Genomic DNA, 11,685 nt, shown 5'->3' with positions numbered 1-11,685 from the left:
AGCAGAAACTCATTCGGAATGGCTACAATTAGGGGTGTGTGGCCTAACATGCAAAAAGCTCTGGGTTTTGACAACAAACAAGGTAAAGAGAATAAGAAGCAAAAGGTGGGTGTGGCTGGATGACCACACTTCTGGTAACATGGGGGTGTGGCCTAATATGTGAATGAGCTGCGCTGTCAGGGGTGTGGCCCAATATGCTAATGAGTTCCTGCTGTTGGGTATGGCCTATTATGCTAATGAGTTCCTGCTGGGCTTTTTCTACCAAAAAAGCCCTGGGAAGACCCAACAGGAGACGGATGGACTCCGTCAAGGAAGCCGCAGCCCTGAACAAGGCTATTAACAGGAAGGCGTTTGGGGAGTCATTAATATTGGGATATTTGGTTAATGTAGCAGAGTTTTTCCCAGTCATAGAAGCATGATACGAAGTGCAGTAAATAAATCTCCCAAGAGGGATTGTTGGGTTTTTTTGCAAAAAGAGGTAAAATTTACATTTATTCAGGTAGATCTAGTTCACATTCAGGTTGCAGCCAAAAGAAGAGAGAGAGGTCTAAAAGAGTCCTTTTCCCTATCACAGATGGCCAGCTTGTCCGGCATCATGTATGTGGGAGCGGGAGGGCATTCTATCCACAGGAGAGACCTGCAGAGACATCTGTCTCCATGGAAGGCCATGAGGAGGGAGGGAGCTCTTGTAGCTCTTGGTTCTTAGCTCTAGCTGCATTTCTTCACGTCCAGCCTCTGCTGCCCTGGCTCTCTCTTCCCTCTGGTATCTTCTCCGCTTTCAAATTGACAGTAATAACTTGCAATAATATATCTGTATTGCACTTTAGATGTTATGCATTTTAAATTGCTTTAACACTTTTAAGGAAGGAAGGAAGGAAGGAAGGAAGGAAGGAAGGAAGGAAGGAAGGAAGGATAAATTGTGGGCAGAAAGGTCAGATATTAGAGAATTTTTTTTTTTTTTTACAGATTAGTTCAGCACTGGTACGGACTGCCTAGGGAGGTGGTGAGCTCCCCCTCTCTGGCAGTCTTCAAGCGGTAGCTGGACAAACACTTTTCAGGGACGCTCTAGGCCAGTGGTGGCGAACCTATGGCACGGGTGCCAGAGGTGGCACTCAGAGCCCTCTCTGTGTGCGTGCCATCGCCCCAGCCAGGCCCAGACCATCATTAAAGTGTTGAATTCTCTGCCAAATAATTTTAAGTAAATGAAAGCATTTGGGATTGCTTTCCTTACTGTGTTTGGATCGTCTTAAGTTAATGTATGAGTTGTTTTTTCTAAAGTAAAACATCAGTATTCAGGTTGGCACTTTGAGATAAATAAGTGGGTTTTGGGTCGCAGTTTGGGCACTCGGTCTCTAAAAGGTTCGCCATCACTGCTCTAGGCCGATCCTGCATTGAGCGGGGGGCAGGACTAGATGACCTGTTTGGCCCCTCCCAGCTCTGTGATTCTATAACCCTGGCTGCTCCCTGGGAGCCGGAGCTCATCTTTGGACGCTCAGGGAAGCGCCGCCTACCCGGCTGTATCAATAAATAAACACCCCGAAACGTGTCTTGCTCAGAGGCTTCCCGGAGGCATCCAGCTGGCTGCTGTTCGAGACAGAACACTCCCCTGGAAAAACCTTTTCCATCTCTCCCGCAAAACAGTGTTTACATGGAAGGTGTCTGGAGGAGCTCACGTTGAACTCCAGGCTTGGGGTGGGGGGAACTGGGGTAAACTGTCCTCAGCGGCTCCTCCTGAAGCATGATGCTGCGTTATATGCATGGATGTACACAGCCTCCTGGAGAGGCGTTTCAGCAGATAGCCGTGTTGGTCTGCAGTAGAAGAGGAAGAAGACACAGGGAAAGTTTTTATACCCCACTTTTCTCTGCTTTAAGGAGTCTCAAAGCGGCTTACAGCAGTTAACTGGTGTCATTAGTCCGGTTCCCGCTGGTTAGCAGAGAGCCAGTTTGGTGCAGTGGTTAGGAGCACGGACTCTAATCTGGGAGAAATGGGTTTGATTCCCCGCTCCTCCACATGCAGCTGCTGGGGTGACCTTGGATCAGTCACAAGTTCTCTCAGAGCTGTTCTCTCAAGAGCAGTCCTCGAGGGAGCTCTCTCTGCCCCACCTACCTCACAGGGTGTCTGTTGTGGGGAAGGGAAGGGAAAGGAGTTTGTCAGCTGCTCTGAGACACCTTTGGGTAGTGAAGGGCAGGGTATAAATCCAATCTCTTCTTCTTTAAATAAAGGAGGAGGAGGGAGGAGATTGGATTTATATCCGCCCTTCACTTGAGTCTCAGAGCAGCTTACAAACTCCTTTCCCTTCCCCTCCCCACAACAGACACCCTGTGAGGCATGTGGGGCTGAGAGAGCTCTGACAGAAACTGCTCTTTTTCAAGGACAGCTCTGACAGAACTATGGCTTGCCCAAGGTCACCCAGCAGCACAAGTGGAGGAGTGGGGAATCGAACCCGGTTCTCCCAGATTAGAGTCCACACACTTAACCACGACACCAAAGCTACAAACACTTTACCAGGTCATCCAGCTTACAAAGCTACACAGAGCCACATTGCAAGTTTATTTGAGAAGTACACTTTTGGGTAGGAAAGAGTAGGGACAGGACAGAGTACTAACTTACTAGCTAAGGATGGAAGCAGATGATGAGAGGGCCATCTGCCTCATGGTGCCAAGAGAGGACCGCATGGCATCCCTCTTGGTGTGTGCAGGAAGAAGGGAGAGCTTCGTCTGAGAGCGCGAACGGAAGGAAGGGGAAATTGTCCCTGAGAACACAGTCTGCATTCCAGGGGGGACAGCGACAGAAGAGTAAACACAGGAAGGAAAGGTCAGTGTGCCTATCTACCTATCTAGTCTCTCTTGCCACTTGCTTCTGGAGGTCTGAGACAGGGGACAGCGCCTTCCCTTCCAACAACAATCGCCTTTCCCTTCCTCTCCCCACAACAGGCACCTTGTGAGGTAGGTGGGGCTGAGAGAGTTCGGAGAGAACCGAGACTGGCCCAAAGCCACTCAGCTGGCTTCATGATTCGTACTCCCTTGTATCTGACAAAGGGAGCATTGGCTCTCGAAAGCTTATATCCCAAAAATCTTTGAGTCCAGCGGCATCTTTAAGACCAACCAAGTTTTATTCAAAATGTGAGCTTTTGTGTGCACGCACACTTCTTCAGATACAATGAAATGGAAATTACCAGTCCATACGTATGGGTAGAGGTTGAGCAGCAAATTAGATGTTTAACAGATTCAAGGACCAAACAGGAATAACAAGCTTTGTTTGTTGTGTTGTCGTTGCTGTTAAAATGGGGGGGGGGGGGCACCGTGAAGGAAATAAAAATATCAGAGTTGGAGACTGATGGGCAGATGTACATGTAAAAATATAAACCAAGCTTGTTATTCCTGTTTGGTCCTTGAACCTGTTAAACATCTTCCTTGTGCTGTATGCTGATCTGCTGCTCACCCTCTACCTATATGTATGGACTGGTAACTTCCATTTCACTGTATCTGAAGAAGTGTGTGTGCACACGAAAGCTTAAACCCAGGATCAAACTCGGTTGGTCTTAAAGGTGCCGCTGGACTCCAGATTTGTTCTGCTGCTTCAGACCAACATGACTGACCACCCAGACCCAAAGATCTTGTTCGTCTTTAAGGTGCTACTGGCAGGGGTCATTTCCTGCAGGAGCGCACAGAAGCGAAGCTCCGGCAGTAAAGAGTCCAGGGGGCGGGCACATGCAACAAGCCCCCAACCCCTGCTCCCAGCAGCCCTCAGTCAGAGCAAGAAGCAGCCAGGTAAGTTGCAGAGCTCCCCCCCCGGCCCCCCAGTCCAAAACAGTCCAGTGGCACCTTTAAGACCAAGTTTTATTCAGGTACAAGCTCTCCCTCCTCTGTGAGGACAGATCTGCACGTTCCCCCCCCCCAATCCAAAAGAGTCCAGTGGAGCCTGAGCAGTGGGTGTTGCCTTCTGACACACTTCCGGTGATGTCAGGGGGTGTGGCATATGCAAATAAGTTATGATAATGAGTTATGTTAATGAGCTCCTGCACCTCTTTTTCTACGAAATGACCCCTGGCTACTGGTCTTGCATCGGACTGTTCAGCTATCCTCTGAAACGATCTTCATAGAATGGAAAGGGAGTCCGATGCTAAATTTCCACCCCAAGCAGCCCCCCCCCCCGCTCTAATCCATCTGATTCCATTCCATCCGGACTCCTTCCTTTGCCACACCCCTCCCACCTGCTGACTGGGATATAAGGACTCTGGGATCTCCATCCCTACTTGTATCCGATGAAGGGAGCCTGCACTCTTCGAAAGCTTTACATCCCAAAAATCTTGTTGGTCTCAAAGGAGCTTGAGTCTGGAGAGTTGTGTGGCTCTTTATTTAAGCCCCGCAGGTCCCAGCAAAGCTAACAGAACTTATTCTGTGGCCATTCCTTTGTGGGAAGAATAGTCTCCGGAGGGGGGGGGATTAGAAGATCTGAGCACTTCCCCAATTAACATTTTATTGAGAACTAACAAACACCATACATACAATGTATTCAAATAGAGTAGAATAATGCAGTTCCGCAGGGCCTGCAAGACGGAGCTCTTCCGCCTGGCTTTCATATAGGGGCCGCCACTACCACCACAACCAATGGTGTTGGCAACAACGGGGTTGGGGCGACCCTCGGAAGATCTGCCGTAATATTGCGTGGATTGGCCTTGGACCATCTACAGGACAATATCACCCCCAATGAAATGACTGATACCATCATGAAATTATTTGGAGACCATCTTGTTTCCATGGAGCACTTTATTCTTGTTTTAGTTGCTATTTAATGGTTTTATTGTTTTATCTTGTTTTTATGTATGGGCTTGTGCCCTCTTGTAAGCCGCCCTGAGCCCGCTTGCGGGGAGGGCGAAGTAAAAAAATGTTATAAATAAATAAATATACATACCATATGTAGAACAAAATAAAACACATAACAACGTACCAGATCACTGGGTAATTAAGCTATCTGACCTAAAAAAATAAATTATAGTTGTGTAATTACTGAATAAGACATAAAGGTAAAGGTAAAGTTTCCCTTGCTCAAAAGCTAGTCGAATCCGACTCTAGGGTTGCGGTGCTCATCTCTGTTTCAAAGCTGAAGAGCCAGCGCTGTCCGAAGACGTTTCCGTAGTCATGTGGCTGGCATGACTAAACACCAAGGCGCACGGAATGCTGTTACCTTCCCACCAAAGTGGTCCCTATTTATCTACTTGCAATTTCTTGCTTTCGAACTGCTAGGTTGGCAGGAGCTGGAACTAGGGATGGGAGCTCACTCCATCATGCGGCACACTCAGGTCTCGAACTGCTGAACTACTGACCTTCCACAGCCTGCAGTTCAGCGTCTTAACCCCTTGAGCCACCGCAGCTCCCGAATAAGACATAAGAAACCTTATATTCCAAGATCCACCACCAATTGGATCTGAGCACTTTCACTCACGCTAATCCACTTTCAGTGCACTTCGCAACTGGATTTTACCAAGCGATTCTGCCCCTGGCATTTGCTCCACATTTTCTCAACTGGGAGGAAAAGGTGCAGCTCAAAACCACATTCAAATACCCAGTCTCTAGTTCCAGCTCCTGCCAACCTAGCAGTTCGAAAGCAAGAAATTGCAAGTAGATAAATAGGTACCACTTCAGTGGGAAGGTCACAGCGTTCCGTGCACCTTGGTGTTTAGTCATGCCGGCCACATGACCACGGAAACGTCTTCGGACAGCGCTGGCTCTTCGGCTTGGAAATGGAGATGAGCACCGCAACCCTAGAGTCGGACTCGACTGGCTTTCGAGCAAGGGAACCCTTTACCTCTACTTTGGCTGTCAGGTACCCAGGCAAGGCTTAAAACATTTTAAATAGATAGAATAACATACAACTGAGAGAAGCACAAAAAGAGTCATGTGCTACTCCTTTCGGGTGCTGTTCTGAGCAGGAAATGGAAGATGGCCCCAGAGGAAGCTGGGACGTCAGAGAAACCTCTAGGACAGAGATCCCCAATGTGATGACCCTCAAGTATTCTTAGGGCTGAAACTGAGGCTCTGGGATTTTATCTTCATGGCAGGGTACTATAAAACTGCTCTCTCCTCTGCCAGTTTGGTGTCCTGTTTAAGTGGGCAGACTCTAATCTGGAAGAACCGGGTTTGATTCCCCACTCCTCCACCTGCACCTGGCTGGATGACCTTGGGCAAGCGGTAGTTCTGATAAGAGCTGTTCTTGAAAAAGAGCCGTTTCTGTCAGAGCTCTCTCAGCCCCACCTACCTCACAGGGTGTCTGTTGTGGGGAGGGGAAGGGAAAGGAGTTTGTGAGCCGCTCTGAGACTCCTTTGGGTAGTGAAGGGCAGGGTGTAAGTCCAATCTCCTCTTCTTCTGGATGACCTTGGGCAAGCCGTAGTTCTGACAAGAGATGTCCTTGAAAAAGAGCAGTTTCTGTCAGAGCTCTCTCAGCCCCACCTACCTCACACGGTGTCTGTTGTGGGGAGGGGAAGGGAAGGGAATTTGTAAGCCGCTCTGAGACACCTTTGGGTAGTGCAGGGTGGGGTATAAATCCAATCCTTCTTCTTCTTCTACCTCACAGGGTGTCTATTGTGGGGAGGGGAAGGGAAAGGAGTTTGTAAGGCGCTCTGTGACACCTCTGGGTAGTGAAGGGCAGGGTATAAATCCAATCTCTTCTTCTTCTTCAGAAAGTAATGGTTTTGCATACTGTTGCCAATGACAACCTGCCGTTATCCAACTTCTTTGTCCCCTCAACCTCCCCAACCAGATTGCAAGAAGAATTTGTAAATCATAGTCAAGAACTAAAGTTGCTAGATGATGGCCCAAGGGCCATCTAGTTTGGTGTACTGGTCAGGAGTGTGGAGTCTTATCTGGGAGAACCGGGTTTGATTCCCCACCTCCTCCACTTGCAGCTGCTGGATGACCTTGGACAAGCCACAGTTCTTGCGCAGCTGTTCTTGAAAAAGAGCAGTTTCTATCAGAGCTCTCTCAGCCCCACCTACCTCACAGGGGTGTCTGTTGTGGGGAGGGGAAGGGAAAGGAGTTTGTAAGCCGCTCTGAGACTCCTTTGGGAAGTGAAGGGCGGGGTATAAATCCAGTCTCTTCTTCTCCTTCTTCATGAGGCATCGTTGCCTGTGGGGAGAACGGGCCACCTAAAACCCCAGATGCTCCTCATTTCATCCAAAAATTCTGGATGCGCCCCAAGATGTGTAGATTGGCCCTGACAAGAACCGCAAGACAAGACAGACTTCAGGCTGGTCTGCTAGGGCCGTTCTGATTGGGTTCTCAAGACTCCGGGTTAGGTAACTGATGTCCTTACCTGCGAGAAAGAAAAAACAGGATTAGGGGAATTCAATACTCCTCGCTGGGATTCCTTCCGCTAGGCCGAGGGAACTTCTGGTGGTGATTTAGAGCCTTCCGTGGCTCTCGGGCTGATTTCTTCCCCCACTCCCTCTGAGACATTTTAATCAAGACTCCTTCCCCCCCTTCCCATAATCTCTCCACTAAATGTGTTTCCCCAATCTTGGAGGGGAGAACTTTGTTATCATAAATCATAGGGCAATAACTCAGTTGTATCAGTGCTGACATCCTGTTTTCTGGAGTCAATAATGAATTACTACATTGCTGGGGATTTAATTATGACATAAATCACCGGGCCATTTAGGAAAGAGAAAGCTGTCTCTGTGCTAGCTCAGGAGAGCCGGTTTGGTTGATCCGCGTCTATCAGACGGGTTGGGGTTTCTGTAGACCCCCCCTCAGCCAGAAATCTCACAAAGTTTAATACTTCTCATTGTAACCCGCCTTACAGGACTGTTGTAAAGCTAACCTGGCATGAGCTGTATATGTGCTGCGCAGAGGTCTTTCAGCAAAGGCTTGGCTAGGAATGAGATGAATCGGCGTCGCTTCGAAGGCAGAGTTTCAAAGGAACAATTGCAAAATCACCATTTTCTCCATAGCTGAAACTTCTAAAGAAGAAGAAGAGATTGGATTTATACTCTGCCCTTCACTCGGAGTCTCAGAGCAGCTTACAATTGCCTTCCCTTCGTCTCCCCACTACAGACACTCTGTGAGGTCGAGGGGCCTGAGCGAGTTCTGAGAGAATGGTGACTGACCCAAGGTCACCCAGCAGCTGCACTGGAGGAGTGAGGAATCAAACTCGGTTCTCCAGATTAGAGTCCGTCACTTTTAACCACTACACCAAACTGATTCCAAGCCCAGGAGTCTCTGTGCATTTCCTGTCATTATCTGTCCTCCTCCAAGATGTTCAGGGAGGTATATCTGGCTCTCACCCCTTCATTTTGTTCCCACAACAATCCTACAAGGCGGGTGGGGCCGAGAGAATGCATCCCTCTATGGGCGCTTTCACCCATGCTAAATAATGCCATTTCAATCCACTTCAGCCACCGTTCGCAAGTGGGTTTTGCCATTTCACACAGTAAAACCCAGCAGCAAAGTGGATTGAAAGTGTGTTATTTACAGGGGTCATTTCCTGTGGGAGCACAGAGGAGCGGAGCTCCGGCAGTAAGGAGCCCAGGGGACGGGCACACGCAACAAGCCCCACCCCCTGCTCCCAGCAGCCCTCAGTCGGGCCACGAGGAGCAAGAAGCAGCCAGGTAGGTTGCAGAGCCTCCCCCCATCCCGACTTCAGGTACAAGCTCTCCCTCCTCTGTGAGGGCAGATCTGCGCGTTCCCCCCCCACATAGCTAGCATTTCAAAACCGTCCAGTGGCACCTTTAAGACCAGGTTTTATTCAGGTACAAGCTCTCCCTCCTCTGCGAGGACAGATCTGCACCCCCCCCCCACAATAGCTAGCAATCCAAAATAGTCCAGTGGAGCCTGAGCGGTGGGTGTTGCCTTCTGACACACTTCCGGTGAGGTCAGGGGGTGTGGCATATGCAAATGAGTTATGCAAATGAGTTATACTAATGAGCGCCTCTTTTTCTATGAAATGACCCCTGGCTATTTAGTATGTGTGAAAGCGCCTAAGTGTGTATGGCTGTTCTCTCTTTTAATGGGATGCCTCCCTTTGGCAGATTCCGCATTGGCTTTTCCCAGGGCTTTTTTGTAGAAAAAGTCCATCAGGAACTCATTAGCATAATAGGCCACACCCAGAAGCAGGAACTCATTAGCATATTAGGCCACACTCCTGACAGCACAGCTCATTACCACATTATGCCGCACCCCCATGTTACCAGAAGTGTGGTCATCCAGCCACACCCACCTTTTGCTTCTTATTCTGTTTACCTTGTTTTGTAGCAGGAACTCCTTTGCATATTAGGCCACACACCCCAAACGTAGCCAGTCCTAATGAGTCTCTGATGTTGGGTGTGGCCTATTATGCTAATGAGTTCCTGCTGGGTGTGGCCAACTCAGGAGCCAGCCGGAACTCCATTCCTGTCCATTCCTGCCCAAAAACAGCCCTGGACATAGGGCTTTAAAGCTTGAGTTGTGCCTAGAAACAGATTGGGAGCCAATGTAGACAGGCCAACAGTGGAGTGATATGGTCCCTATAACTCATCATTCAGCCTCCCGGCTGCAGCATTCTACACCAAGGGTGCGATCACACGCACAATTATCCCTGCCATAGGTGTGAATGCCAGGCAGATTTAAAGGGCGCGATCAGACAGAAACATCAGGGACAGCCCCATGTACAGTACATTGCAGTAATCTAATCTATATGTAACCATGGGGCTCCACTGAAATACATTGCAGTACAACCCTGGGGGCTGTCATTCCACTCTGTTGCCTCTCATTCCAGTCCCAGAATACTCCTGCTACCCCCTGGGAGCTGTCATTCCACTCTGGTGCCTCTCATTCCAGTCCCAGAATACTCCTGCTACCCCCTGGGGTTGTCATTCCACTCCCTGGTCTCTCATTCTAATCACAGAACACTCCTGCTACCCCCTGGGGGCTGTCATTCCACTCTGGTGCCTCTCATTCCAGTCCCAGAACACTTCTGCTACCCTCAGGTGTTGTCATTTCACTCTGGGGCCTCTCATTCCAGTCCAAGAACACTCCTGCCACCCCCAGGAGCTTTCATTCCACTCCGTGATCTCATTCGAGTCCCAGAACTCTCCTGCTACCCCCTGGGGGCTGTCATTCCACTCCATGATCTCTCATTCTAGTCACAGAACACTCCTGCTACCCCCTGGGGGCTGTCATTCCACTCTGGTGCCTGTCATTCGAGTCCCAGAATACTCCTGCTACCCCCTGGGGCTGTCATTCCACTCTGGTGCCTATCATTCCAGTCCCAGAATACTTCTGCTACCCCCAGGTGCTGTCATTCCACTCTGGTGCCTATCATTCCAGTCCCAGAACACTCCTGCCACCCCCCACCCCCCTGGGGGCTGTCATTCCACTCTGGTGCCTATCATTCCAGTCCCAGAATACTCCTGCTACCCCCAGGTGCTGTCATTCCACTCTGGGGCCTGTCATTCCAGTCCCAGAACACTCCTGCTACCCCCTGGGGGCTGTCATTCCCCTCTGGTGCCTCTCATTCCAGTCCCAGAGTGCTTCTGCTACCCCCTGGGGTTGTCATTCCACTCTGCGGCCTGTCATTCCAGTCCCAGAGTGCTTCTGCTACCCCCTGGGGTTGTCATTCCACTCCGTGGTCTCTCATTCTAATCACAGAACACTCCTGCTACCCCCTGGGGGGGGTTGTCATTCTACCCCGGTGCCTGTCATTCCAGTCCCAGGACGCTTCTGCTACCCCCTGGGGTTGTCATTCCACTCTGATGCCTGTCATTCCAGTCCCAGAATGTTTCTGCTACCCCCTGGGGTTGTCATTCCACTCTGGGGCCTCTCTTCTCAGGCACAGAACAGTCTATTTGGGCCCAAGGGCCCTAATGGAAAATTCATTCCGCATTTTCTTTGCAACTCTACTTGTACTGTAATGTATTTCAATGAAGCCCATGAAAGTCAATTGGCATTCCTAGCTCCCATTATTTCCAATGAGCCTTCAAGTGTTTCCCATTGTTTCCAAAGGACAATCCTGTCCCCACTAAGGGGCCTTCAAGTGTCTCCCCTCCTCTCCAAGGGGCCGTCCCGCCCTTCCTTCCAGTCCCTCCGTTACAGAGAGAGAAGCAAGAGAACCCAGCAGGGCGCTCGGAGCCTCCGCCCCCGGGGGCGTCGTCGCCGGGACCGAGTGATGCAGGCAGGAAGGGCGAGGCCCGTCATCTGCCGGCTTGGCCTTCCATCCCGAGCAGAGCGGAGCGGCGGGAGCGGCGTGCCCCGGCCCCGACCCACCAGCCCCGGCGATGTTCAGCTGGCTCGGGGTGCAGGGCGGGCGCCCGCGGAACGGCGAGGCGGAGGACGTGGTGCAGACGGTGACGGGCGGCCTGAAGGAGCTCTACGCCAAGAAGCTGCTGCCCTTGGAGGAGCACTACCGCTTCCACGAGTTCCACTCGCCCGCCCTCGAGGGCGCCGACTTCGAGAACAAGCCCATGGTGCTCCTCGTCGGCCAGTACAGCACCGGCAAGACCACCTTCATCAGGTAACGCGGCCCCCCGGCCCCCTCCCCGGCCGGCCGGCGGAAGCGCCGCTCTCGCCTTCGCCAGGAAATGGCGCGCCCGGCTCCAAAACGGGTCGCGCTTCGGCTTTACGCACCGCTTCTCCCCTGCTTTGCATTAGCCCTGCACTGGGCACAGGCACACCCCTCTGGTGCAAGGCGCCTGTGGCGGGGGGGGGGGGGGG

General features: G+C 50.8%; 1 protein-coding gene across 1 annotated transcript in view; it reads left to right on the top strand.

Moving 5' to 3' along the window:
- Positions 1 to 11,188: 11,188 nt before the first annotated feature.
- Positions 11,189 to 11,685, top strand: part of LOC107123342 (EH domain-containing protein 4) — a 51,908-nt gene continuing 51,411 nt past the window's right edge. Inside the window, exon 1 of the mRNA XM_015426583.1 lies at positions 11,189 to 11,485. Within this exon, the coding sequence (XP_015282069.1) occupies positions 11,250 to 11,485 (236 nt within the window). The 5' untranslated portion in view covers positions 11,189 to 11,249. The remainder of the gene's footprint in view (positions 11,486 to 11,685) is intronic.

This window comes from Gekko japonicus, unplaced genomic scaffold (assembly GCF_001447785.1).
Source record: "Gekko japonicus isolate JY-2015 unplaced genomic scaffold, Gekko_japonicus_V1.1 scaffold1603, whole genome shotgun sequence".
NCBI lineage: Eukaryota > Metazoa > Chordata > Lepidosauria > Squamata > Gekkonidae > Gekko > Gekko japonicus.
This window is presented reverse-complemented; position numbering and strand designations above follow the sequence as displayed.